At 37.8% G+C, this 11,378-nt stretch overlaps 1 protein-coding gene across 1 annotated transcript; it reads left to right on the forward strand.

The window, feature by feature from the left end:
• The first annotated feature begins 228 nt into the window (after positions 1-228).
• On the forward strand, positions 229-4,399 carry LOC139740258 (uncharacterized). The gene is made up of 2 exons (XM_071650839.1): positions 229-384; positions 2,658-4,399. The coding sequence occupies exons 1-2, from the start codon at positions 231-233 to the stop codon at positions 2,843-2,845; spliced, it is 342 nt and encodes a 113-aa protein (XP_071506940.1). The 5' UTR covers positions 229-230; the 3' UTR covers positions 2,846-4,399.
• Positions 4,400-11,378: the final 6,979 nt, after the last annotated feature.

The raw sequence follows: 11,378 nt of genomic DNA on the forward strand, positions 1-11,378 counted from the left end.
TCGTAGAGAGAGGGAGAGATAATCATGTATTTCATTGTTATGTATGGATGTATGTAAATATGATGTATTCATTCTTATGTTGTGTATAGATTATTTGTATGCCTATATATATATATACATGACTTATAAAGAAGGAACGGGTAGTTCTACCTAAGTCTTTTCCTGTCCATGCTAGATATGACTTCATAAATAATAATGTCGTTACGTACAAACATTTTGGCAGATCAGGCATGGCGAGTTTATCGTGCCCGACCGTAATCTTGGCCAAGATAGCCACGTGGGTTTTCGCCTCTCTTATGCTGCTTCAAGATGAGGTGTTCTGTCAGTCAACGACCCCGGAGATGATGCTCACAGTGGATTCAGGATCAGGAGCTCAAGTAACCAGTGAGTATAGTGAGGTGCCCGCACCTCGTCAGGGGCCCGAATACCGTCACCCCGCTTAAAATTGTTTTAAGCGCACTAAACAAAATTTATGCCCGGGACTGTGTTCAGTACGCTTGAAAATTGGCAGGGCTACCACATCCAAGCAAATTTTGGTGAAAACCGAACAGTTTTTCGCGAAAATCTGAAATTTTAATCGGAATAGGACCCTACGTGTTAAGTATCACTACTGTCCCCGCATGCATCTTTTACGTGTATGTGTATGGGAGCATCACGGTCACCCGCACACGTCTTTTACGTGCTTTGTCTATGGGAGCGCGGGTGACGAGTTGCGGGCCCCTTCCTAAGAGCGCAACTTTTTCCGCATCGTTCGCGTTTGACAACGATAGCTGCAAATTTTCGATATCGATCAGTGAGCTTGTGATTCCATTGGAATTTTCAGCATTTTTCCTGTATGTGAGTTGGATTTCAAAGAATTTCAGTGGCGAAATGTGATTCAAATATGCGCAAACATTAACTATGACGAGGTGCGGGTCACCCAAGTATATATAAGAGCATGCACAGTATTGCACATCCTCCCAGGCCAGGGCATTTTGCTTATAAATGTTGAGTCAAACCTAAGTCCAAAAACTATAGAGAGTTATCAGTCCCGAGAATTATGAGCTGATGTGATTTAGCGGCTGCTTTTAAACAGAACGTTTGGACACGTTTTATGGTAACTAGTTAGTATAAATACATGCATGTTAGAATGATGCTAGATTGGATTGCAAGCAGGGTTTCCAAATTGATGAAATCCAAATTCAGAGTTTCATTGCTCCAGTACCCTTGAGTGTTGTTCCAGCATGAATTAAGAAATAAAACAATTGAACTGACGAATATCTAATCAAACTTCACTTTCTGTTGTTGTATACACTTCTCTATACCGAAAGTGACTTTTTGTCTGTCATGAAACGAATTTGAAGTATAAGGCTCGTTAGTCCGACTCTCATTTTATTTTTCGGAAATAACGCCACTGATGTTCGGATCAACGAACCCTGTGTTTTTTATCGGATTAACAAATATCTAGGTATACGGACTTTGTGGGTTTCGAAATAATGAACATCACCCCCATTATGTCCTGACGACAGCCAGTGTGTCTTTTATCTACATTGTACACTGTAAAAACACCGGCGTTAGATTTACACCATGGGTGTTAAATTCAACACCGATCAAGTGTTAATAGAGGACCACACCCACAGGTGTAGAAAATGCACTGTGATGGTGTTGAAAAGTGTTCACCTGACACTTCGTGGTGTTAATTTGACACTATACCTGGTGATATTTTGACACTGTACTGGTGTTAATTCAAAAATGACACCACATGATGTTGATTTGATATTTGTTGGTGTTAATATAAATGGTTTAACACCCGTCCAGCTTCAATAAGAGACCACACCAGCTGGTGTTACTGTGGTGTAAATTTATTTTCACATTTTTTCAAAAATCTAGTATTTTAAAATTCTTGATCGTCTTGTTTAAATTAAAAATCAAAAAGAAGTGCAGTTACTAAGAAACTCTTCAAAAAACAGTTTTATATTTGGAAATGACACCCGGAGGTGTTAATTTAACACCATAAAATAATGAGCACCGAAAATTTAATACCAGCTCGGTGTTCACTATTTAACACCGGACTTTTTGCAGTGTAGGACAGTAATAAGGATGTCTGAGACACGCAGGAAAAGCTTACCGCAGACTGTGCATCTCATTCATTGCCAGCCTGTGATATTCACCTGCAAAATTAAAGTCCCTCAGTCAGCTTGGAATCAAATGGAATCATGCTCTTGTCCATTGCATGAAATCATCATTATCAAGCTGCCAACACAAGATTAGTCATGAATGTATACAAAAATGATTTTCACCATAATATGCTTGCCAGAGAAATGAAAAGTTACATCAACTGGAGCTGCAAGAAAAACCGATACTCAGGTAGCTCTTGAGATTGTCTTGTTTTTAATTGGTGCTATAGAAGCAGCAATTACTACAATAATTCAGTTGTTGTAAAAGAAATGGGCCCGAACTTTGATATTTATGTCATTCATACCGCCTCATGTAGGCTACACTTAACGCTGAATATTTCGGTTAAGATTCGTATCACGGTAAGGAAATATAATTTTTGTTGTGCAATGTGATCCTCGTTCTTTTATCAGCGTCATCATTGTTATGATATAGCTTAGACTTACAGCTATAGCTTGTTACTTGTACGTCGGGTTCACGGTGGTTTCTCTGATCTCCCGCAGGTGTTCGCTACCTGTCCCAGGACGAGCGCGCTGCGCTCTGGGCGTGCTTCTTGGGTGGTTTGATGGCAATCATCGGTTTCGGTTTTCTCTACTACGAGTACAAGCTGAAGAAGTACGACCAACCCTACCCTTATCCCAGAAAGAAGAAGAACAAGAAGCCACGGGAGGTTGAAGACGCGCCTCTCTGAATTGTACATTGTATTTGGACTCTATATCATTTATTTGTTTGTAGTTGTTTGTTCTTTAACATCATCATAACTAGACCGTCTATCTTTTACAGCAATTCTATGACCACATTACTACAGCGATGGTGGAAAACAGACAGGCCTACCACAGACCGATGTGACGGACAGAAAAGGAACACGAGTTGAGGTTGATATAGCGCAGATGATATCATGGCCGAAAAAAAACCCAAAAAACTAGAATGTAGAGAGAAGAGGGGAATTTAGACAAGACTATATTCGACCCCTGGAGGTTAAAGTAGAGCTTACATGTAGTTTGATTTTAGCTCATGCATTACGCACAAAATTTGTAAAGGCTGGATAAGGATGCGCTGAAAGTCATCACAAATTCACTTAACCGTTTTTGATCTTTCGCGATTGTTATGCATTACGTTCTATGTAGGATGGCGATTAGTGACTTACAGACGAGACTGATATTGTTTTGACAGTACTGTGGTCTTTAGTCAAAGCAAATTTTATTGTACTTTATACGAGATATACCAAAAACAAACAAACAAACAAACAAACAAACAAACTGCTATGCTATTTCATCAAAGGGATCTGACAAAAGTTCACTGTGCACATTATACGGTTACGTGTCCTTTACTTTACCAATGTATTCTAGAACTTACCTCTTATGTTGTGCTTTCATTCATTGTACTCAATCGTGTCTTTCAACACTTAAAGTATTCAGTATCCGGAATAAAACTTGCCACTCTCTTCTGTTGCTGATTTATTGGGCAAATCTATAGACGTACATTGTATTCAACAATTTGAAAAAAAAAATCATTATAAGTCCTCTTTAAATAGTCCAATTAATCTTAGCTTGTGTCCTAAAATGCTACACCATTGATACTTCCTGTCTCCTGACAAGTATTGTGTATTTGAGACAGAATTCACATCTTTTCACTCACTCTAATCGCACTCTGCAGCACAAGGGCCATACCCTATAAGTTTAAAATACATACAATGACAACTAGCTGTGAGATTTTGTAGTTATACAATCAACCTCATGTACATTGTATTACACTCTGTATTGTATAAGTTCAAGTTCACTAGCGATCCAAATGTGCTCATTGGTGCTGTTTTCAAGGATGTTAGAATTTTACACCATATTCAATACACCATATTACACCATATTCAATAATGATACGTTTTAATGTTAAGTGACAACGGAACGTGCCGGTTTTCATATCAAATTGCAGCAAATTGCAGCACGATATCATAGCACATATTGCTTGTTATTACAAAGTGCCGACAGTGTCTTAAGCTTTTGATTCATGTCTATTTTTTTTTCTGTTTGTTTATAGCAACAAACATACAAAGGTTGACATGTAATAATAATGTTAGCATCTCATTATACGCATAAAAGAGTGCCGGTTTTTCGCCTGTTTGCCCATCTGTGGGATTTACAGCACATTAATGTATATTATTGAAAGAAGATGTGAAATGTTGGAATCTTTTATTTTCATATTGATGATATCGTTTGTATGAAATAAATATTTAGAGCGGGATAAAACATTGCCGGTGTGTTTAAAAAATATTTCATCATTGTGCTGAAATTTTATGTTCGCCATGACACGAATACAAGGGATGTGGTCTCCCATCTCTCTACGTATATATTGATTGTGTATAATATGTGTGTGTTTGTGTGTCTGTGTGTGCGTGGAGTGTTTGTGTCGTGTGTGTGCGTGCGTATATATATATATATATATATATATATATATATATATATATATATATAGATATATATACGTGTATATATATATACGTAATCATATCATTCCATATAGAGAGGAACAGTGAAAGGGCCAGTGTACTACTAAGTATATGCAAGGAGTGTCTGATAACTCCTTGGCATATTCTATTCCTTCTCTGCTTTTGTAGTACATTTATTGTGTACCACGATAATTCTTCAATCTAGATGAACAAACTCTTCAATGGTGATGAGCTATCTGTAGTTGGCTAATAACAGATCTTTTAACAAAAATCCAAGTGATTATATGTCTTTCTAAAGAATTTACGATACTCTTGCCGCTATAAAGAGCACTTCAATGCACTTCAATGATTTGGCCAGACTATGTAACAAAGTAAGCCTGATGGATATAAATCAGTCATATAATTAGGTATGTACATGTAGTTCTTGTCAGTTCAAGTCGATATTAATTATCTCGGTGTGCTGAGATAATGGATATTGCCCATCCGCTTGAACACGCACAGTCATTTTTGACTGTCATTTTGGGAAATATCATCTTACCAGGGTGCATTGATGCTGCTTTGCAGTGGGCCATTTCAATAATTGAAATCAATTACTCAATGAACGTACGACATCAGCTGCAGCCACAAGCATACTACGAGAACACCAACGAGTTCACCAAGCCGTGAACAGACTGCCAACGGAATTTGATCATACATTCATCAATCTCATTCGGCTCAACGCAGTCTTCCAGGAAAATCACCCCCCCCCCCCCCTCCCTCGTTTGATATCAGGCCCTATTATGATTATTATCATGATATCACTAAGGTTAAAAAATAACGTCTCTTGACGAAGTGAAAACTTGCATATTACATGCATGCAAATGGAGGTTGTCATGATAAATTCGATTTTATGACGACGAAGATGTTCCTTTACTTTTTCTTTCTACTTGACCCCTCTCCCCATCAATAATATCATTTCTATCTATTTTTTCATCCGTTTCTTTCTGCCTGTACCTGCATTTCTCTAAATACTTGTATCTAATTTCTTGATTTCTTACTGTCTTTTTTACTTGTTTTGACTATCACCTCTTCCTGTTGGACATTTGATTATATATTAATACATCCAAGAAGGGACCGAAACGGTGTGCGTATATATATATGTATATATATATATATATATATATATATATATATATATATATATATATGGGTGTGTGTGTGTGTGTGTGTGTGTGTGTGTGTTCCTGTGTGAGAAAGAATCTGCACGTGTATAAGTGGCTGTGTGTGTTTGAAATATTGAGGAGCCAATAAAAGAAGCTTCGATGCTGCATCGAAAGCCTTATACCGACAAGACTGGGCAGCATTTTTTTTTTTCTAGTCTTTTATCGGTCCTCAAAAAAGTTAGCAACCGGTTTGCCGACTCGTCTCCAATCTTTTTACAACTGGTTCGCAGTGATTTTTGACCTTTTAGCATACTTGGCATGAAGATTTTTGATGGGCAACCAGCTGCAGACAAATTGAAGACCATGTGTGGCATTTTTGCTGACCAGATTATCCTAATCAGTACGATAAGAACCTGGTAAATTCTGTGTTTGATGCATTCCATATTCATTCATGCACCGTTTCCTTACCACACAAAGCGATCCCTCCAAACCTATGAGATAGCTATGCTTATTTTAAAGGGATTGCCAGCAAATGGTATGATCAAGGGTGAGGGACTGGGAAGATCACAGTCAATATAATGACTGCGACAGCAGTCTTATTCCAAGGAGCTTCAAACACTGTTTTTGAAGCTCGTTGGTAATATGAGGTTGAAGGAGAAAGGGCAATCTATAAATTATTGCCTATAGCGCGTAATGAACACCAGCTATCCAGTCGGCGACCGATTCCTAGTGGTCGACTAGTCGCCGACCAGTTGTTGACTATTGCAAACCTTGAGTGAGCACAAAGGTTTGTTTTTGTTGTTGTTGTTGTTGTTACAAATCCGTTCTAAAGGCGCTTGTCGACTGGTCGCCGGATGTTTCTTGAATAGGTCGGAAATCGGTCGACAAGTGGGCGATATAACCGGTCGGCAGTCAGTCTGCGATAGATGATCTGGGATTTGGTCGCGGATCTGTTGTCTATAGTCGTCAGTACTGTGTCATCGCTTGGAGTTGGCGACTAGTCTTTGCGTATGTATGGTCAGTGTTTTTTTTTTTCAGTTTAGTTTATTTTCACCAAGCACTAGAAATAGTCAGAACATAGGCCTACAATAAAACAAGAAGGTACTAGACGAAATACAAATACATCAGGTCATAAGCATAAAATATTTTGAAATAATGCGACGGTATGAACATAAGCAAAGACAATCCAGCTAGCGGGGAAACAGTATAAAGGAAAAAAGTCACTGAGTAGCTGACTTATTATATATATGCTGTAACTTGCATACCTTTAACAGAATATGAAATATCAGGGTATGAAAGATAGCAATATAGGAAAAAAGATATGTCTTGAATGAACTATTTCCCCTTCGTATGTATTAAAGTGTATCATTTTTATATGATTTGCTATATTACGTTTGGGGGAATGCACTCTATACAAGCACTGCTATTCAGCATTCCTCCCCCAATTCCCAGCATTTCCGTATATTTTATTTCGCATTGTGATGTAATCTCTGTATTCAATTTCTGTAAGATATCTACGTTTCTGTTGGAAATGAAAAAACAACAACAAATGAATGAATAATCTTCCAAAAGGAATTATTTATAATATTTCAGATTTAAAGTTAGTTATGGCTTTTAGCGCTTTAGTTTCTCTACCTTTGCTTTAAAAAAAATAAATGTGAGTAATCGCCTTGAAGAAAACTGTATATCATTATATTTACCATTCAAACCTGTCTATAGCGCCCGCCAAGGGAAACGAAAAAAGTGGCCCTTGTAAATAGAAAGGTTATTTAACATGCTTGTTCTCTCTGAGGGAATTGTTTTAAGTAGTCGTATACGGTAGGTGGCCGCCAAAGACGGGTAGTCACTATGAGAGGTTTATATGATACTGTACAATATCTTTACCCCAGGGATGCCAAGTTCAAACAAATTTTATGAGTGAGATTTTCATGACTCGGCATCTCGGCATGCAAATGTGCGCGCGAGCGAGGGTGTGGGAGGGGTTTTTCTCCCCTGTGACCTAACACGATAGGGAGCTTTTTCCATTTTTATCTCTTAATGGTGCGATCAGGTGCATACTTAAGTGACTATTTTTTACTTATTTTGAAAGACAAAAGGGAAATATACCTTCAATTGCAACTATCATTTTAATCTTTTGAGCTCTGCTCATTGTTATAGGCCCAAGTTGCAGACTTTGCCCGATGCGTGAGAAAAATTGGTGTCATGAGTGAGATCGTGAGATGGCCCCTAAATGCTTGAGTCTCACGCAGAATGCGTGAGACTTGGTAGCTCTGTTACCCTGAAGGACACCCAGAGATAGCCTAAAACCAGAGAGTTGTTTTTCAAACGATAATGGATCTATGTATATTCAAGATGCAACATACGCCGTGGTGTATAGTCAAAGCAGGTTCCATGACTCACACTTTCGACAATAAATTGCGCGCTAATGAAATGTCTGCACGCCTATAGCCAAGCATAAATTCTACGCACAAACATAACCCTTCCCCCCCCCCCCCTCGATCCTAATCCTCATATCAAACTAAACCATAAAACCCTATCATAACCCTAAACCTAAGTCCTTGGAGAAAATACGACCGGAGCAATTGTCAGAGGAGCAAATGTCATGTCACTCTCAAAGCATGGAGGTATCCGGTCCATGCTCAAAGCATGCCTGTTGTATAGACCCTGATTGTAAATAAAAAATTGAATACTAAGCGATTGGAACAAATTGCGTGATACATTGGTAATTATCTTTGGCTTTTTTACCTGTTATGAAAGATTGTGACCTTCATACACTTGCTGTCGAAGTTCTGCCTTCGCAGTCCCCGAAGCCCCCGGGGTTTAACATGACGCGGACTTCCAAGTCGTAATGTGTCGTTATTCTATGAAACCAAGCTATTCTGTATGGGATTAGCTCGTAAAATTTCTAATTTGTATTCTATCTCGTCTGACGTCAATGTATTATGTTTATCTTTGTTATGGGGTGAGTGTGTGTATATGTGCCTATATGTGTATACGAGAAAGTTTGTGTATTCATGTGATTTCTACAATTGTTCGTTTACATGTTTACTGTGCTCTTGTTTTCACTGACTTGGTAGCAACACTTGTGAACTTGCTTTCAATTATGTTCAACAACTCAATTCTTCCGCCTGTGATGTAGTCCTCCCTAGTCTTGAATGAATGTACTTGTATTATCATGTAATATGCTAATAGCATGAAATTGTTATTGAAAACATATTGGACATAGAGTCTATGAGATACCGAGCCAAATGCATCTTCACTTTCTCAGGCACATTTTTTTTTTTTTTTTTTTGGGGGGGGGGGCTTTCTTTGGCTTTGTTTTGTTTTATTACGATTTTGTATTACAACGACAGAGCGGAATGATATTTCACCAATCTGCCACACCTTACTTATTAATGACGATACGGCTTCACAACTGTATCACCCATCAGATGCCTGGGCACCACCGGTTATACATGACGTATAATAACATTCTGTGACAATCGCTAAGAGAAAAATATTTATTGTGTCGCAACGCAGACCTAGAATTAAGGAAGTACAGGTAAGAAACTTGCATCGTTTTATGTCAACAATTTTAGTTTATCTGTGACATTGTTCTTATCTGTGAGATTTCCTCTCTTTGGAACGCTGAATATACTAAAGTACTTTGTGTTTGCTAATAATAGGGTTATTGAATTTTGCGTTTGTGATTGAAGGAATAACCAAGGAGAGATATAAGTAGCAAAACAACTGGGGTGCATATTATGTGTTACAAATGCAAATTTTTATGTCACAGCTGTTTGTTGGAAAAAAAATAGACAGGTGCAGGGAAATTAATTTAGTTCTCAGAGTCTTAGGATGGTTATCATCACAGTTGTGTATTTGAAAAAATGCTGATTGGATTGCCTACTGATGGATTACATTCCTAACTCTACAACAATGATCCAATTGATTTTAATTGTACTGTGTTGATATGCGATTAGTAACCTTTTGCGAATTGCTTTTTACTAGTTACACTGGATTTATTTTCAACCATAGAAATGACAATACAAAATGAGGGCCAGGCATCAATGTCTTACAGACTTAAGTGAAGTCCCTCCATTTTTTTTTACACATTGCGTATTTTTAACTTCCTTTTGATCACCATTCACACACCACTTCTAAAAGGTTCCACTTTTATACTCTTCATTTCATGTTGTCAATTTTACTTTGAAGTTACCGCCGAACTAAAAACGACGCCCACGAAGAGATGCCGCTGCTTTCTCGAGTCCCCTCGCCGGTTTGGCGAATCGGATCTTTTGCAGACTAAAATGCGAATGTTGGACTTTGCCATTTTTTCGAGATTCGCATCTTTCGCAAATCGTTCGCGTGCTCCATTAAATCAGCCCTTTTCGAGTACTCCCTTAGAAATTATGAGCAATTTGAATATTCTGGAAATGAGAGATAAAATACCGTGTATTGTAAAGTAATGCAGCAGCTGTAGTGTAGATGTATCAACACAGTAGTTGAAAAGTACGACATCTCGCAATGAACTGTTAATGGTTGTGAAAACAGATCCTGCAACTACTTATTCCACGTGAAATAATCCCCTGTAAGGCCAGTGAATATCTTTTAGTCACATGATACAACTGTGTGTTGTCTTGAGTATAATTTAAGAACAGTTGGTATAGTGGCCTAGCTGCCCACATCTAAATCATAATCATTAGGGCAAGAAACAACAGAGAGAAAAAAAACAATCAAAATGTGTTTGACTGTTTTTAAGCTAGCTTGTTTCATTCAATGTGAAGCCGTTCCTCATTTTCGTATCAGCTATTTGATTTCCTCAATATGCTGTACAGTGAAAAGATGCATTTTGTACAGCTTTTATATGTGATGGCTGGCTTCATATACGTTTGTGCTTGTTTGTTTCTTTCTTTTTTGGCCAGAATTGTATACTTTCAAACTAAATAGAATATTTTTCAGGCAATGAAATGACAAAGTTAAGACATTTTTTATCGGAAAACACTTCTTTACCAGTCGTTATGAATATTGAAATCCAAATTCAAATTCAAATTGATGATGTCATGCTCTCACATTGATTATTGTTAATATAGGTTTTCCCGGGCAATTCATACTTTTGCCATTCCAATTTATGAATGTGCATTCAAATTTACATAGCACACGAGAAAATATCCGGGCATTCAAATTCAGAATCCGAGCGATCAATTTCATTTTATGGGAGCTCTATTTCGTTTTCGTCAAATTAAATTCACGTTTGGGCGTTCAATGTCCAAATGCCAACATTGCATTTCCTACTTGTGCATTCAAATTCACGCGATAGTCATCTGATAGTTCCAATGAGCTTGTTTGGAGCTTCAATTTCATTTTCAGGCCATCAAGTACCTACTTCGTGCTATCAATTTAACGGGGAAAATGGCATACACAACCAATGAAGGCTTGCATATAGTGTAATTATGATTGTTTAAGGTTCTACATTTTTCTGTGTTCATGTATTCTTTGTTTTTCATCTCAATAAATTTTAGTTGCAAGGTCCAATCAGGAGTTGGCCATGCATCCAAACAACACAACGACAATCTACTATATTCCTTGAAGATACTGCATTCTGACAACGCCCCAGCACTAACCACACAATGACAATGCATCAATTTAGAGACAAACTG

This window comes from Diadema antillarum, unplaced genomic scaffold, assembly GCF_040938485.1.
Source record: "Diadema antillarum isolate AM-2024a unplaced genomic scaffold, OU_Dant_1.0 seq00000845_RagTag, whole genome shotgun sequence".
NCBI lineage: Eukaryota > Metazoa > Echinodermata > Echinoidea > Diadematoida > Diadematidae > Diadema > Diadema antillarum.

Coding starts and splice junctions, on each gene's coding strand:
- LOC139740258 (XM_071650839.1), top strand. CDS start 231: ATGGCGAGTTTATCGTGCCCGACCGTAATCTTGGCCAAGATAGCCACG. Junction 385..2,657: donor ATCAGGAGCTCAAGTAACCA/GTGAGTATAGTG, acceptor GATCTCCCGCAG/GTGTTCGCTACCTGTCCCAG.